This window comes from Peromyscus californicus, unplaced genomic scaffold, assembly GCF_007827085.1.
Source record: "Peromyscus californicus insignis strain IS unplaced genomic scaffold, ASM782708v3 Scaffold_2__1_contigs__length_46816999, whole genome shotgun sequence".
NCBI classification, from domain to species: Eukaryota; Metazoa; Chordata; class Mammalia; order Rodentia; family Cricetidae; genus Peromyscus; species Peromyscus californicus.
The window spans coordinates 35,173,227-35,189,638 of NW_026294540.1; the positions used below are offsets into that span (position 1 = coordinate 35,173,227).

A 16,412-nucleotide genomic window follows, 5' to 3' on the forward strand; every position below is an offset into this window, starting at 1 on the left:
TTACATCTAGTATCCACTTATGAGTGAGTACATACCAAGTTTGTCTTTCTGAGTCTGGGTTACCTCACTCAGGATGATTTTTCTAGATCCATCCATTTGCCTGCAAACCTCATGATGTCATTGTTTTTCTCTGCTGAGTAGTACTCCATTGTGTGTATGTACCACATTTTATTTATCCATTCTTCAGTTGAAGGACATCTAGGTTGTTTCCAGGTTCTGGCTATTACAAATAATGCTGCTATGAACATAGATGAGCATGTGTCCTTGTGGTATGATTGAGCATTCCTTGAGTATATGCCCAAGAGTGGTATAGCTGGGTCTTGAGGGAGATTGATTCCCAATTTTCTAAGAAAGCACCATATTGATTTCCAAAGTGGTTGTACAAGCTTGCATTCCCACCAACAATGTAGGAGAGTTCCCCTTGCTCCACATTCTCTCCAGCATATGCTGCCTTTGATGATTTTGGTCTTAGCCATTCTGACAGGTGTAAGATGGTATCTCAAAGTCGTTTTGATTTGCATTTCCCTGATGATTAAGGATGTTGAACAATTCCTTAAATGTCTTTCAGCCATTTGACCTACTTCTGTTGAGAATTATCTGTTTAGCTCTAGAGCCCATTTTTTAATTGGACTGTTGGTTATTTTGATGTCTAATTTCTTGAGTTCTTTATATATTCTGGATATCAGTCCTCTGTCAAATGTGAGGTTGGTGAAGACCTTTTCCCATTCTGTAGGCTGTCGCTTTGTCTTGTTGACCGTGTCCTTTGCCCTGCAAAAGCTTCTCAGTTTGAAGAGGTCCCATTGATTAATTGTTTCTCTCAGTGTCTGTGCTACTGGTGTTATATTTAGGAAGTGATCTCCGGTGCCAGTGCATTCAAGACTACTTCCTACTTTCTCTTCTATCAGGTTCAGAATAACTGGATTTATGTTGAGGTCTTTGATCCACTTGGACTTAAGTTTTGTGCATGGTGACAGATATGAATCTGTTTGCAGTCTCCTACATGCTGACATCCAGTTACACCAGCACCATTTGTTGAAGATGCTTTCTTTTTTGTACAGTTTTGGCTTTTTTGTCAAAAATCATATGTTCATAGGTGTGTGGATTAATGTCAGGGTCTTCAGTTCGGTTCCATTGGTCCACATGTCAGTTTTTATGCTAGTACCAAGCTGTTTTTACTACTGTAGTTCTATAGTAGAGCTTGAAGTCAGGGATCGTGATGCCTCCAGAGGTTGTTTTATTGTATTCTTTTGGCTATCCTGGGTTTTTTGTTTTCCCTATGAAGTTGAGTATTGTCTTTCCAGGTCTGTGAAGAATTGTGTTGGTATTTTGATGGGGATTGCATTGAATCTGTAGATTGCTTTTGGTAAGATTGCCATTTTTACTATGTTAATCCTGCCTATCCATGAGCATGGGAGATCTTTCCATTTTCTGACATCTTCTTCAATTTCTTTTTTCAGGGACTTAAAGTTCTTGTTATACAGGTCCTTTGCTTGCTTAGTTAGAGTTACAAGGTATTTTATATCATTTGTGGCTACTGTAAAGGGTGATGTATCTCTGATTTCCTTCTCAGCCTGTTTGTCACTTGTATATAGAAGGGCTACTGATTTTTTTGAGTTAATCTTGTATCCTGCTACATTGCTGAAGGTGTTTATAAGTTGTATGAGTTCCTTGGTCGAATTTTTGTGGTCACTTATGTATACTATCATGTCATCTGCAAATAGTGAAAGCTTGACTTCTTCCTTTCCAATTTCTATCCCCTTGATCTCCTTATGTTGTCTTATTGCTCTGGCTAGAACTTCAAGTACTATATTGAATAAGTATGGGGAGAGTGAACAGCCTTGTCTTGTTCCTGATTTTAGTGGAATCGCTTTGAGTTTCTCTCCATTTACTTTGATGTTGGCTGTTGGCTTGCTGTAAATTGCCTTTATTATGTTTAGGTATGTTCCCCGTATTCCTGACCTCTCTAAGACCTTTATCATGAAGGGGTGTTGAATGTTGTCAAATGCCTTTTCAGCATCTAGTGAGATGATCATATGGTTTTTTTCTTTCAGTTGTTTATATGGTGTATTACATTGACAGACTTTCGTATGTTGAACCACCCTTGCATCCCTGTGATGAAGCATACTTGATCATGGTGGATAATCGTTTTCTTGTCTGTTTGCCAGTATTTTATTGAGTATTTTTGCATCAGTGTTCATGAGGGAGATTGGTTTGTAGTTCTCTTTCTTTGTTGCATCTTTGTTTGGCTTGGGAATCAGGGTAATTATAGCCTCATAGAAGGAGTATGGTAACGTTCCTTCTGTTTCTATTGTGTGGAACAATTTCAAGAGTATTGGTATTATCTCTTCTTTGAAGATCTGGTAGAATTCTGTGTTGAATCCATCTGGTCCTGGGCATTTTATGGTTGGGAGACTTTTTAATGACTGTTTCTATTTCCTTAGGGTTATTGGTCTATTTAAATAGTTTATCTGGTCTTGATTTAACTTAGGTATGTGGTACCTATCAGACAATTATCCATCTCTTTTAGATTTTCCAGTTTTGTGGCATACAGGTTTTTGAAGTATGACCTGATGATTCTCTGGATTTCCTCATTGTCTGTTGTTATGTCTCCCTTTTCATTTCTGATTTTGCTAATTTGGATGCTCTCTCTCTGCCTTTTGGGTAGTTTAGATAAGGACTTGTTTATCTTGTTGATTTTCTTAAAGAACCAACTCTTTGTTTCATTGATTCTTTGTATTGTTTTCTTTGTTTCTATTTTATTGATTTCAGCTCTCAATTTTATTATTTCCTGGCGTCTATTCCTCCTGGGTGACTTTGCTTCTTTTTGTTTTAGAGCTTTGAGGTGTGCTGTTAAGTCACTAGTGTGAGATTTCTCCAACTTCTTTATGTGGGCATTTAGTGCTATGAATTTTCCTCTTAGCATTGCTTTCAAAGTGTCCCATAAGTTTGGGTATGTGGTGTATTCATTTTCATTGATCTCTAGGAAGTCTTTAATTTCTTTCTTTATTTCTTCCTTGACCCATTAGTGATTCAGTTGAGCATTATTAAGTTTCCATGAGAAATTTCTGTAAATTTTGTTGTTGTTGAAGTAATCGATAACTACAGAACATTCCATCCTAACAAGAAAAGAATATACCTTCTTCTCAGCACCCCATGGAATCTTCTCTAAAATCGACACATACTTGGCCACAAAGCAAATCTCAACAGATACAAAAAAAAAAAAAAAAAATGGAATAACTTACTATGTTCTATCAGACCACCATGGTTTAAAGTTAGACTTCAACAACAACAAAATTTACAGAAATTTCTCGTGGAAACTTAATAATGCTCAACTGAATCACTAATGGGTCAAGGAAGACACTTTGAAAGCAATGCTAAGAGGAAAATTCATAGCACTAAATGCCCACATATGTTAAGTCCTTTATTTGTCTGTTAAGTTTCAATTTGGCAGATCTGTCCAGTGGTGAGAGTGGGGTGTTGAAGTCTCCCACTATTAAAGTGTGGGGTTTTATATGTGATTTAAGCTTTAGTAGTGTTTCTTTTACATATGTGGGTGCCCTTGTGTTTGGGACATAAGTGTTCAGAATTGAAACTCATCTTGGTGGATCTTTCCTGTGATGAGTATGTAATGTCCTTCTTGATCTCTTTTGATTGATTTTTGTTTGATGTCTATTTTGCTGGATATTTGGATGGCTACACCAGCTTGGTTCTTAAGACCATTTTATGGTGGTATTTTATTTGTACTGAAATGTGATTTTATTTGTATGTTAATAAATAAAGTTGCCTGGGGGTCAGAGCTAATAGCAAGCCATAGCAGAGCTGGGCGGTGGTGGCGCATGCCTTTAATCCCAGCACTTGGTAGGCAGAGCTAGGTAGATCTCTGTGTGTTCAAGGATACAGCCAACCAACAGTGATGAGGTAGTCATGTGGTTGGTTTTACAACCAATGAGAAGGCAGAACAGAAAGTCTATATAAAGACAAACAGACAGGAAGTAGGTCTCTTTTGGAGAGGTGTCTTGGCTGAAGAGGATAGCTGTAGTAGGCGGGTAAGGCTCTTAGCTCTGACCTCTTGGCTTTCTTCTTTGCATTGGTTCTGTGTTTCTTGTTTAATAAGATGGTTGGTTACATCTACACCATTTGATTGGAAAGACTTTTCCCAGCCTTTTATTCTTAGGTAGTGTCTATCTTTGAATTTGAGGTGCGTTTCTTGTATGCAACAGAAAGATGGGTCCTGCTTTCATATCCATTCTGTTAGCCTGTGTCTTTTTATAGGTGAATTAAGTGCATTGATATTAAGGGATATTAATGACTAGTGATTGTTCATTCCTGTTACCTTTTGTTGGTAGTGTGTGTGTACTTCTCTTCTTTGGGGGTTTACTGCTGTGGGGTTATCTGTTTGCCTGTGTTTTCATGGGTACATCTAACTTCCTTAGGTTGGAATTTTCCTTCTAGTACTTTCTGTAGGGCTGGAATTGTGGATAAGTATTGTTTCAATATGGTTTTGTCTTGGAATGTCTTGTTCACTCTGTCTGTGATGACTGAAAGTTTTGCTGGGTATAATAGTCTAGGTTGTCATCCATGGTCTCTTAGTGTCTGCATTATATCTGTCCAGGTCCTTCTGTCTTTCAAAGTCTCCATTGAGAAATTGGGTGTTATTCTGGTGGGTTTGCCTTTATAAGTCACTTGGCCTTTTTCCTTTGCTGTTCTCAATATTCTTTCTTTATTCTGTAGGATTAGTTGTTTAATTATTATGTGGCAAGGGGACTTTTTTTGGGGGGTCTAGACTGTTTGGTGTTCTATAGGCTTCTTGTATCTTCATAGGCATTTCCTTCTTTAAGTTGGGAAAGTTTTCTTCTATGATCTTGTTGAATATATTTTCTGTGCCTTTGAGTTGGTATTCTTTTCCTTCCTCTATCCCTATTATTCTTAGGTTTGGCCTTTTCATGGTATCCCAGATTTCTTGGACATTTTGTGTTATGAGTTTTTTGGCTTTGGAATTTTCTTTGACTGATGAATCCATTTCCTCTGTTGTATCCTCTACACCAGAGATCCTCTCTTCCATCTCTTGTATTCTGTTGGTTATACTTGCATCTGTGTTTCCTGTTCATTTACTCAGATTTTCTGTTTCCAGCATTCCCTCTGTTTGTGTCTTCTTCATTGTTTCTAGTTCCCTTTTCATGTCTTGAACTGTTTTCCTCACCTGTTTCATTGCTTTTTCATGGTTTTCTTTAAGGGATTATTGCTTTCTTCCAATTTTTTATTTGTCTTTTCCTCTATTTCTTTATAGATTTCTTCCCATTTTTTGTTTGACTTTTTTCTCAATTCTTTATTGATTTCCTCCACTTTTTTGTTCATCTTTTCCTCAATTTCATTTTTCATTTTTTCTTTAAAGGCCTCTAGCATCTTCATGATGCTATTCTTAAGGTTGCTTTCTTCTGCTTCTCCTACCTTATGATGTTCAGGTCTTGCTGTTGGAGGAGGGCTAGGTTCTGGTGATGCTGTAATGTTCTTTATGTTGTTGTATATGCTTCTGCCTTGATGTCTGCCCATTTCCTTGTCTAATAGGTATAAAAAATGCCTGTGTCTGAGGGAGTTGCTGTTGGTCCACTCTGTTCTTGTTGTGTCTGTGTCTCAGGGGGCTCTTCTAGGTCTAATCTTAGCTCTTGGTCTAACTGGAACAGGCAGCTTCTGTTTCTTGGAGAGCTGCTCTTGGGTCAACCAAAGCTAGTTGATTCTGTGACTCAAGTATTCATTCTTGGTCTTATCAGGGCTCTTGGTCCAGTCAGAGCTGACAGATTCTGTGTTTCAGGAAGCCTCTCTTGGTCCAATGAGAGGTGGCAGATTCTGCTTCTCAGAAAGCCACTCTTGGTCTAATGAGGGCTGGCAAATTCCCTGTCTCCTGAGGTTACTCTTGGTCTAATGACAGTTCTTTGTCCAATGAGAGCTCTCTCTCTAGGCCCCATGAGAGCTCTCTCTCTGGGCCAGATGAGAGCTGGAGGTTGGTTTTCAAGCCTAAGGAGGTGGTGTGTGTGTGTGTGGGTTCTTGGGTAGATGGGTGTGGGTACAGGGTGTGTAGGTTGCAGGTTCCACTCGGGGGTCTTGGAGAAGGGGAAACTTCCTGCAGGAGCCCTGCCTGCTGGCCAGCAACTGGGGCCGATTTGGGCGGCTGTTCCCTGGGAAAGGCTGGGGCCCAGGAATGGGTCCTAAGGGCAGGCCTCCCTGGGTATGAACAGAGTCACTCACCTCTGGACTGGATGGGAGCTGGGGGTTGTTTTCCAAGCCTCAGGAAGTGACAGGGGTCTTGGGTGGATGGGTGTGGGGGCAGGGTATGTAGATTGCAGGGTCCACTGGGGGGTCTTGGAGAAGGGGAAACTTTCTGCAGGAGCCCTGCCAGCTGGCCGGCAACTGAGGCTAAGTTGGGCATCTCTTCCCCGGGAAAGGCTGGGGCCCCTGTGTGATTTTTTTTGGAACAATATATTTCTATACATACTTCTGTGAACTCAGCAACATCCAACAAAAGGAGAGGGAAATCAATATCTATATGGCACCTATTCTTAGCCAGGTAACTCTTTCCTACTGTAGGCATTTTTACATCATGGAATGAACCATAGTGAAGTTTGTTGGAAATGATTTACTTTTTAGCTGTTCTGGATGATGCACTATGTCTATTAACCTAGCATGCTTGTTGTGTTTTGCTCTCCTTGTTACAGACCTGGAGAGCCACCCTGACTCAGAACATGGAGTTTTGGAGGAGAGAAGGGAGGGCCTTCTTACTTCCTGAGTTGGTTTTCTATATGCTTAAAATAGTACATGACAATTTGCTGATGTCATTTACATTACATTCACATCTGTCTGTTAAGGCTATGACTAATTAGATAAGGCTGGATACAAGCTCCTCCAAAAGTTGTTAGTTCAGATTTGGGCTGGTTAGCAATCTATGCTGAAATCCACTGGGCTCCTTCTGATGTATGTAGTTATCTGATGCCTGACAAGGTGGCTCAGCTGCAGAAGAGGATCTGGTTGCCAACTGGAATACCAGTTGATTTTCCTCCAAACAATATTTCATTTTCTAGCTAGTTACTAGGAACTTGTTCTCATGGAGGTGGCAAGATTCTTGAAGTAAAAGGAAAATGACTCCTCAAAATCTTTCCTGCCTATGTACCAAGCTAATAGGCACTTTCATATTACAGCTTTGTATGAGCCACAGTGGACAAGATCAGTCAAGATTCAAAGTGTGAGGAGCAGATTTTCCCGTTCAGCGGGAGCATCAGTTAAAGCACGTTGCTGACAGGTCGGCTAATTATTGGCTCAGTGATTTTGGCACTTGTGCATTAACTCTGGCATTTAGATTCATAGCACCCATGCAAAAAGTCATATGCCATCCCAGCACCGCGCATGTGGAGACAGGAGGATTGCAAGCTCAATGAGAGACCCTGTTTGTCTTGGTCAGTGTTCTGTTGCTGTGAAGAGACACCATGGCCATGGTAACTCATAAAAGAAAGCATTTAATTGGGGCTGGCTTACAGTTTCAGAGGGTGAGTCCATTATTAGCATGGAGGGAAGTGTGGTAGCATGCAGGCAGACATGGTGCTGAAAAAGAAGTCAAGAGTTCTACATCCAGATCCACAGGCAGCAGAAGAGAGAGCTACTAGGACTGGTCTGAGTTTTTGAATGCCCAAAGCCCACTCCCAGTGATATACTTCCTCCAACAAGGCCACAACTACTCCAACAAGGCCACACCTCCTAATCCTTGTCAAGTAGTACCACTCCCTAATGACCACACATTCAGCTATATGAGCCTATGGGGGACCACCACACTGCCAGAAAGAAAGAAAGAAAGAAAGAAAGAAAGAAAGAAAGAAAGAAAGAAAAGAAAAAGGTAGAGAATGATAGAAGACACTTGTAATCAACCTGTAGCTTTCCCATGTACTCACAGGCAAAAGTACCCAACAATACAAACATGTATGTATATATTTATTCCCCTAATAGCCCAAAGCCTCAACTGTTAAACAAGTGGACTCAGGATGGACTCTGCCTGACTCCAAAATCCAAACACTGTAGGTAGAAGTTTCTCCAATCCCACCCAGCTCCGCGGTCCCACAGCCACTTATAAAATAATCACTCAGAGGCTTAATGTTATTTACAAACTGTATGGCCTATGGCAGGCCTCTTGCCAGCTAGCTCTTATATCTTAAATTAATCCATTTCTATTAATCTATGTTTTGTCACGTGTTCTGTGGCTATACTGGTCTGCTGGCATGTTGTTGCTTCTTGGGCAGCTCGCTCACGTCTTCCCCACTTTGCCTTTTTCTTCTTGTCTCTCTACTCAGATTTCTTGCCTACCTCTAAGCTGCCTTGCCATAGGCCCAAATAGCTTTATTTATTAGCCAATGGGAGCAACAGATATTCACAGCATACAGAAAGACATCCCACAACATATGGCTCATGTACTTCCTTTTGTCCTTTTAGATCTTTGATATACTTTCTTAGTTGATATTATCCCAAATTTTCAATATGTTTACTTTTAAATCATTTATTTGTTTTACTTATTTTAATTAGTCTGTGAGTTCCAAGACAGCAGGACAGGCAGAGTCCATCCTGAGTCCACTTGTTTAAGTCCAGCCATAGAGTAGGCTGGCCTCGAACTCACAGAGATCAGCTTGCCTCTACCTCCCATTGGGCTTTCCTCAGAAGAAGGCATTGGATCCCCTGGAACTAGAGTTTGGGGTGGTTGTGAGCTGCCTGATGTGGGTGTGAGAGCCAAACCCTGGTCCTCTGCAAGAGCAGCGAGTGCTCTTAACTGCTAAGCCATCTCTCTAGTGCTAGCAGATTTCTTAAATTAACAGGAAAATATTTGCTGCTGCTTTGTAGCTTTCTAGTCTTAACTGCATTACTTAATTTCAATCTTTTGCTGGATTCAACTGTTCATCTTGTTTCTGGTTGAACTAGTTCCCCAAGTACCCACTATACGCACAGATTGTGTTAATTGGTAACTGTGGACTGAGAACTTTGCTGAAAAAGAAATAATGTCATACAAAATTGAAACTGCCTGGTATAGTGACACACACCTTTAATCTCAGCTCTTGGAAGACAGAGGCAGGCAGAGCTCCCTGACTTTGAGGCCAGCAGGGTCTATATAGGTCCAGCCAGAGATACATAGTGAGACCCTGTTGGAAAAAAATATATTGAATATTGTACTGTGGACATGACAAGATGGATGCATTCATGAACTCATAGCAGCTGTGGATGCTTGTTAGAGAATAAAGTCAGTCAACATTTCAGAATGGAGGGGGAAAGGCACAGGGACCTACCTTTCCAGAGGCCCTCCTCCTCAACATGAGATGAGGACCTATGGACAGTTGGGGGCTTCTGGGGGAGGGAGAATCTGTTTTAAGAGTAAGAATGTGGACCATGGTAGGTCAATCATCCTTCGGTAGATGGTCCCACATCCATGAGTATATAAGCAGCACAAACTGGGCTCAGTGGGAGAGCAGTAACTCAAAATGGAACGAATCTGGGCAAGTGGGGTTAGAGGAACACAGGTAGGCAGGGGAAAAGAAGGCAGCATCTTTGAGATAGTGGCTTCTTGTTCCTGGAAGACATTGTGAAGGGAAATGGCAGCAAGAGTGGTATCTAAACAGGACCAATAGTGGGAAGGGGAGGACTCAGGGGTTCCTATAAAATACCCAAGCCAGTGTCCACTGAGCACTGAGTGAATGCCCAGGCTTATGGCTTGTCCCACCCTTAAAGAAAAAAGCAGTTACTTTTACTTTTCTTGTGGCTTGGTCTTCTATCTTCCCAGATAATCAATTCTCTGTCTGTTCAAGAAAATGAGCTCAGAAAACCACTAGGCAACTACCAGCATCCCTGTTACAGTGGGGTGATGATGGTTGGATCCAGAAGGGGGAAGAGTCCCAAGTGAATATAATGAAAATACATAGTGTATGTAAAAAAGAGAGGGGAAAACTTCTTTAAAAAGTGTGTGGGCAGGGGAGCTAGCGAGCTGGCTTGGTTGGTAATGGCACAGGCCTCTCGGCCTGACAACCCGAGTCTAGTCCTCGGGACCCCACAGTGTAGAAGGAGAGAATCAGCTCCCACAAGTTGTTCTCTGACCTCTATATATGCACACCAGGGCATATTGACACCATATGCACATACCAACTAACCCCCAAAATTAACGACCAGCTAGTTTCTGACGGACACTTGACAGGGTTAAAATAAAGTAAAAATGTAGCTCACAGGGATACAAGAAGGCAGGGCATCTTCAATGTAAACAAATTTAAGTCTTGATAGGTGACAGTCCTTGGCTATGTCTGGGAAAAGCAATGAGGCCTGCCCAAGATCATATACATTCAGCCTTTAAGCATTACCCAGACTCAGTTCTTTTGATCAAACCATATGACCTAGCCTACTTGCCAAAAGTCATGGAGGCAGACACTGTAACATAGCAAGCTTTGCTTATATACGTGTGTGTGTAATCTAGTTCTCTTAAATCATCAGCTACAGGGCCCATAACCTAATATTAGAGACTTGTGAAAAGTTGGCATCTTATTTCTTCTTGTGACTAGTATGCGTATGTATGCACACACACACACACACACACACACACATACATATCTAATTCATAAGCTTATATGATATTAGATATAAGGATATAAGGTTAAACCACAAATGCCCAATTACAGGAATATATTGTGCTTCACAAGAAGCCCTCCCTACTTAAAATTAGCTGCAGCCAAGAACCTGTCATCCTGGGCTCCTTCAGCCCTGCGTTGGCGCCAACTACTGTCACTCAGGGGGCAGGACCTGAAGCCCTGTCCAATCGCAGGCCGTGGGCTGAGGCGTGTCCAATCAGACACACAGACGGAGGGCGGGGGCGGGCCTTGGCGGTCGCCGGGCCTTTGTCTGGGAGCCGCCATCTTGGGCTTGGTGTCAGCAGCTCGGGGGGCTCCTGCGCAGCAGCTTTGGTGGCGCGGTGGGTGCTGGGTGATGATGGTTGGAGGGCGCCGGCGTCCCGGAGAAGCGGACCTGGTGAGTGTGCGTGTGGCGCCCGGAGGTGGCGGTGCGCGAGCGGGAAGCGCTGTGGCGGAGCGGGGTCTGCGGTGAGGCCTTGCGGGGCGGCCGCGCTGGGTCCCCTGGGCAGTGGGGCTGCCCGAGCCCCGGACGTCCTGTCCCTGCCGCTGTGGCGACCGACGGCAGCTCTGCGCTGGCTGCGTGGTTCCTGCAGGTTGTGTTAGGTTGTGTTCGTCCTATTCTGTGAAGTTTTTGCTGGAGACGAGCTGTCGTCCCCCGGACGCTTAGTCCCCCCTTCCTTCCTGTGACCCCCGCCTGTTTCCTCTAATTTTCCCTAATGTTTGGGCGTTGGAGCCCCAAATCCAGACTCCTGAATGCCAGCCAGACCCGCCCCTCCTTCTTCCATGAGAGCGCTTCCCCCAAATTTGCCTCTTTGCCCATATTCTCAAGCACCAAGTTTCCGTTATGTTAACTGTACCTCATTTCAAATATGCAATATTGTATAATTTATTTTTTTAAAATTCCGGAGTACTAGAGAAAAAATAATTTCTCAAGGACTTAAAAAAAATTTCCTGTGAATATAACACAAAAAGAGAGGAAAACAAGTCATTTGACTCCTGAACATTGTGCAAAATGTCATCAAGTTTTACATGAATGATTTGTGAATGTGTTTTAGCATGCGTGCTACATCAACAAAAAGTAATACTTGTTAACGATTTGCATACCTAAGTATCTGAGAATAACAATAGATCTTAGTTTTGTTTTAATGTTGGCCATGTTCACACATGTCTTTGTGAGATCAGTTGTAGTATTTTGAGGTATTTATGTCATCACCCTTGGGTGAGCCCTAAGAACTGTCAATTTTCGTTTCAATTTAGTGAGTGGCATGGCTTTAGTTTTTGGATGATATGTTTCCCCATGTAGTGCTCATCTTATAGTAATGCTCACTGAAGCTAGGAGAAAACCAAAGTGTTCCATACCTTATTCATGGTAGGACACATCTGGTATTGACTTCAGTCAGGAATGAAGCAATTGCTGAGTTGAACAAATGATATTGATTAGGTAATCTTTGTCAGTAGGTAAGACTGAAACACAACTTTGCAGTAAATTTATTTTATTTATGCGTGTGTGTGTGTGTGTATCTGTGTGAGTGTATGCCATTAACATTCAGGTGTCTCAGAGGCTAGAAGAGGCATTGGATATCCTGGAGCTGGGGTTACAAGTTGTGAGCTGCCTGGGAACTGAACTTGGGTCCTCTGGAAAACCAACAAGTATCCTAAAATGCTCTAGCCATCTCTCTAGCCTCACGATTTTAAATATTACCTAAAGACCAACTTGCAGATAAGCCAACAAAAGATGATGGCTTAAAAAGCAGTGGGTTTGGCCCTTCCCTCACGTTGTGTACTACTGGAAAGCATTAGAGTATTGCTTTCTAGGTTGGGTATTGATTTCAAGGTGGGCTAGTACAGCCATTCTAATTTCATTGGCCCATTTCAACTTGAATTTTGAAGATTTTAAGTCTTTCTGGGCTTAGGAATGGGAGTTCAGGGTTCTAGAAACATTCTCCGTGTGCTATGTATATTTGCCTCATTGCAGCATCCGTTTCAAGTGTTTGGAAACAGCTTTGCCTAGCGAGAAATCAACGAACAAATTGAGAATATTTAGATGTGTCTTTCTCCAAAATTCCAACAAGAGAAAATGCTTTCTCTAATCATATTTTCAGACCACTTTCACAGTAAGATGTTCCAGGCATAGTGATTTGTTTTTATCTGTACAAGAAATCATATACTTGTAAGTGCTGAAAGTGATGGAAATGATTGGCACACCTGTGGGATGCATTATACATGTTTTCAAATTTCTCCTGTGATGAGAAATCAGAAATGTATTATTGCCCTTTGATTTCTTGAGTTCTGCTACTAGAATCAGTGTTCATTATCTAGGACTGAAAAAGACAAGGTCAGTTACATGAGTCATGTTGTCTAGTGGTGATACATGGTCTTTATAGTCAGGCTGAATTGACTCATGTCCTGTATTATCGGCTTTTTTTTTTTTTTAAGATGAGAGCTCCTGAGTAAACTGGGGGTGAGGGGGAGAAATAGAGGGTAGGGGGTCGGGGATGAGAACATAAGGGAATGGCATTGTCAAGCTGGGACAGGGATGGAGTGGGAGAACAGTGAAAGAGATATCTTGTAAGAGGGAAATATCATGGGGATAGGGAGAAACCGGGTGCTAGGGAAGGTCCCAGGAATCCACAAGAATGACCCCAACTTAGACTACTAGTAATAATGGAGAGGGTGCCTGAGCTGGCCTACCCGGATAATCAGATTGGTGAATACCCTAACTGTCATCATAGAGCCTTCATTCAGTAACTGATGGAAGCAGATGCAGAGATCCACAGTCAGGCACCAGGCCCAGCTCCAGGAGTCCAGTGGAAGAGAGAGAAGAGGGATTCTATGAGCAAGGGGCATCAAGATCATGATGGGGGATACTTGTAGATACAACCAAACCAAGCTAGTGGGAACTCATGAACTTTAGACCAACAGCTATGGAGCCTGCATGGGATTGGACTAGGCCCTCTGCATAAGCAATACAGGTGTGTAGCTTGGTCTGTTCAAGGGGCCTCTGGCAGTGAGATCAGGATCTATTCCTGGTGCATGAGCTGGCTTTTTGGAGCCCACTACCTATGGTGGGACACCTTGCACAGCCTTGTTGCGGGGGGAGGGGCTTAGGCCTGCCTCAACTGAATGTACTAGGCTTTACTGACTCCCCATGGGAGGCCTTACTTTTTCGGAGGAGGGGATGGGGGGGGTGGGCTGGGAAGGAAGGCTGGGGAAGTGGGAGGAGAGGTGAGAGGGGAATCTATGCTTGGTATGTAAAATGAATAAAAAAATTTCTCAAAAAAAGAATATTTTTTATGACTGGAGAGACAGCTCCATTGAAGGCTACACTCACAACCAAAACATACAACAGTATTTTTTAAAGTTGATTCTTCATCAGTTTCGTACATGTATAAAATGTGTCTTAATCATATCACCCCTGCTCCCCTCAGGCACTCCCAATAGGCCCTCCTCCCACTTTCATGTTCTTTTCTCCCCTATAACTTAGAGTCCAGTTAGTTAGGTCAGCTGCTTAATACTTGTTGGGAGAAGTTCCTTGACTTGGAACTGGTACAGAAACTTTATCTGCAAGGAAAGACTGAATGATACTGAGTGTCAGAATGTTAGCAAGTTGCCATTAATTAGTTCTCTGGATCCATAACCAGGACAGTCTCATTGAAAGGGAGCTCTATTTCCTGAACCTTGGATCCAGAGTTGCCTATTTATCACGTCGCTTGTGAAGCTGTGAGTGGGAAAGTGTAGTAGAATATTATTTTAAGGTGTGTTACTTTTGTTTATGTTGCATTTGTTTAACTCTGTGAAGCTGTGTTACTGTGCCTGTGTAAAACACCTGATGGTCTAATAAAGAACTGACCAATAGCAAGGCAGGAGAGAGAAATAGGCAGGGCTGGCAGGTAGAGAGAATATGTAGAGAGGGAGAAATCTGGGAAGGGGAGGGGAGGCGAGCAAAGAGAGATGGAGGAGTGAAGAGAGCTAGCAGCCAGAGGAGGAGGATGACTCCAGGGGCCAGCTACACAGCCAGCCACAGATTAAGAGTAAGATTTACAGAAGTAAGAGAATGGAAAAAGCCCAGAGTCGAAAGGTAGGCTGATAAATTAAGAAAAACTGGCTAGAACCAAGCCAAGATAAGGCTAGGAATTTGTAAGTAAGAATAAGCCTCTGAGTGTGGATTCATTTGGGAGCTGGGTGGAGGGCCCCCCAAAAGAGCCAAAATACCAACAACAGGAAAGTGTATTAGTTTGGTACCTGCACTGAAAAGGTCTTTGAATGTATTCACCCTTTCTTTCAGATCGCTGCTATCTCCATGAGAGGAAGACTGCAATAGGGCACTGGAGGAGGAGAATCAAGGAGGAGAATCAAGATGCACCAGTTGACAGTCAGGTCACTCTCTGAAGCTCAGCTGCCTCTTCAGCCATCAGGTAGGTACTCATAACAAAAAGAGCCCACCTGATCCTAGCCTAAATTATTGACCAGCCCAATTACACTATGTTTAATAACATTTTAAGGGGCTTGCTATCTAGTGTAGATAATTATCACCCCCTATGATAGATAGGATTCCAAAATTTAATGACACCTTGCTTATATTGGCAAAACAATAGGTACTTTTAGGTACTGATTTTCTGTAACTGAAAGATACTGTTAGGTCACACAGAAATACATGTAGACATGTATATGTATGATTGGTGTTTCAACTCACAGTACCTGTTATGCTGGTTTTATTCTTTCATGGGTTGGTGACTCTACTGGTACTTAGAGCTCCAGAGGCAGGCCCCCCCCACCCCCCCTGTACAACTAAAGGCACTGGGTTGAGGAATGTCTAATCAGGCAGATGAACAATAGGGGACAGGCTTGCCCAGTCTTGCTAGGACTTTTTACTCTGAAGCTCGTCATCTTGGGATACGTCCCTAGGCTCAGTCTCCTCTACTCTGGAGGTCTAGGTGGCTGTGCTGTAGACTCTGTTGCCCTGTGACGTGCTGGTGCGGGGAGTTCCATAGGGAGGACGCTCGATGCCCTGGAAGCCAGAAATGGTGAGTGTGTGGGCCAGCGTCTTGAACCAGGGACTATAATTGGTGGGAATCATTTGTGGCTCTGGAGTCAACCGGCTGGAACCCTGTATTGGGTCTTTGGACCCCAGGTCCCCTCTTTCTGTGGGGTGGGTGATGGGCTGGTACTTGGGACCCAGGTGGCCTGTCTCATTTCTGCAAGGTTACTTCAGCTCCTATTGGAGCTCTCTCTGTGCCTTTAGTTCCCTACTGACTGTAGGGCAGCAGGCTGAGCCATCAGTGGGCACAGGGTGCATTGTGTTCTGTTCTCAGATGATTAAAATTTTTTTTAAACTTTCATGAGTTTGACTTTTAACATAAATGATACAACTTTAAAAAAATTGTTTCATAATTTCATACGTATGTGTAGTATACTTTGATCCACCCCCATTATCCTTTTATCACCACTGAAAATACCACCCTGAATATTTCTTTCTAACAAGCCTTTCTCTTCCTTTTTTGTATTTTATTTTTTTAATGGCCTTCTGCATTTAAGTAGAGTTGCTGGCATGAGTGTGGGTAGGGGATTATTGGCTGCAAGGACTGTTTAACCAGTGGCAATACCACTAAGGAATACTCAGCTTTCATTAACTGTCCATACTCCTGATGGGGCCTTATGAGTACCACCCTATCCATGATGGATTGTGATGGGCCACTTCTTGTGTAGGTAGCTACTGTCAGTCTGTTTTCCCCAAGGCTACCTAGCTTACCTCATAGATATGTCTTTGGCTTCTTTCCT

The 16,412-nt window shown here is 42.6% G+C and overlaps 1 protein-coding gene across 5 annotated transcripts in view; it reads left to right on the top strand.

Moving 5' to 3' along the window:
- The first annotated feature begins 10,885 nt into the window (after positions 1–10,885).
- LOC128120387 (zinc finger protein 501-like) overlaps positions 10,886–16,412 on the top strand; it is a 52,957-nt gene continuing 47,430 nt past the window's right edge. For 3 of the 5 annotated variants that reach the window (XR_008221855.1, XR_008221856.1, XM_052754308.1), the window contains exons 1-3: positions 10,886–11,031; positions 14,920–15,049; positions 15,563–15,658. Coding sequence is in view for 2 of the 5 variants with exons in the window: in XM_052754308.1 (XP_052610268.1) it covers positions 15,638–15,658 (21 nt within the window). In the remaining 3 variants the exon portion in view is untranslated. The remainder of the gene's footprint in view (positions 11,032–14,919; positions 15,050–15,562; positions 15,659–16,412) is intronic. The other 2 variants (XM_052754309.1, XM_052754310.1) reach the window with 2 other exon arrangements.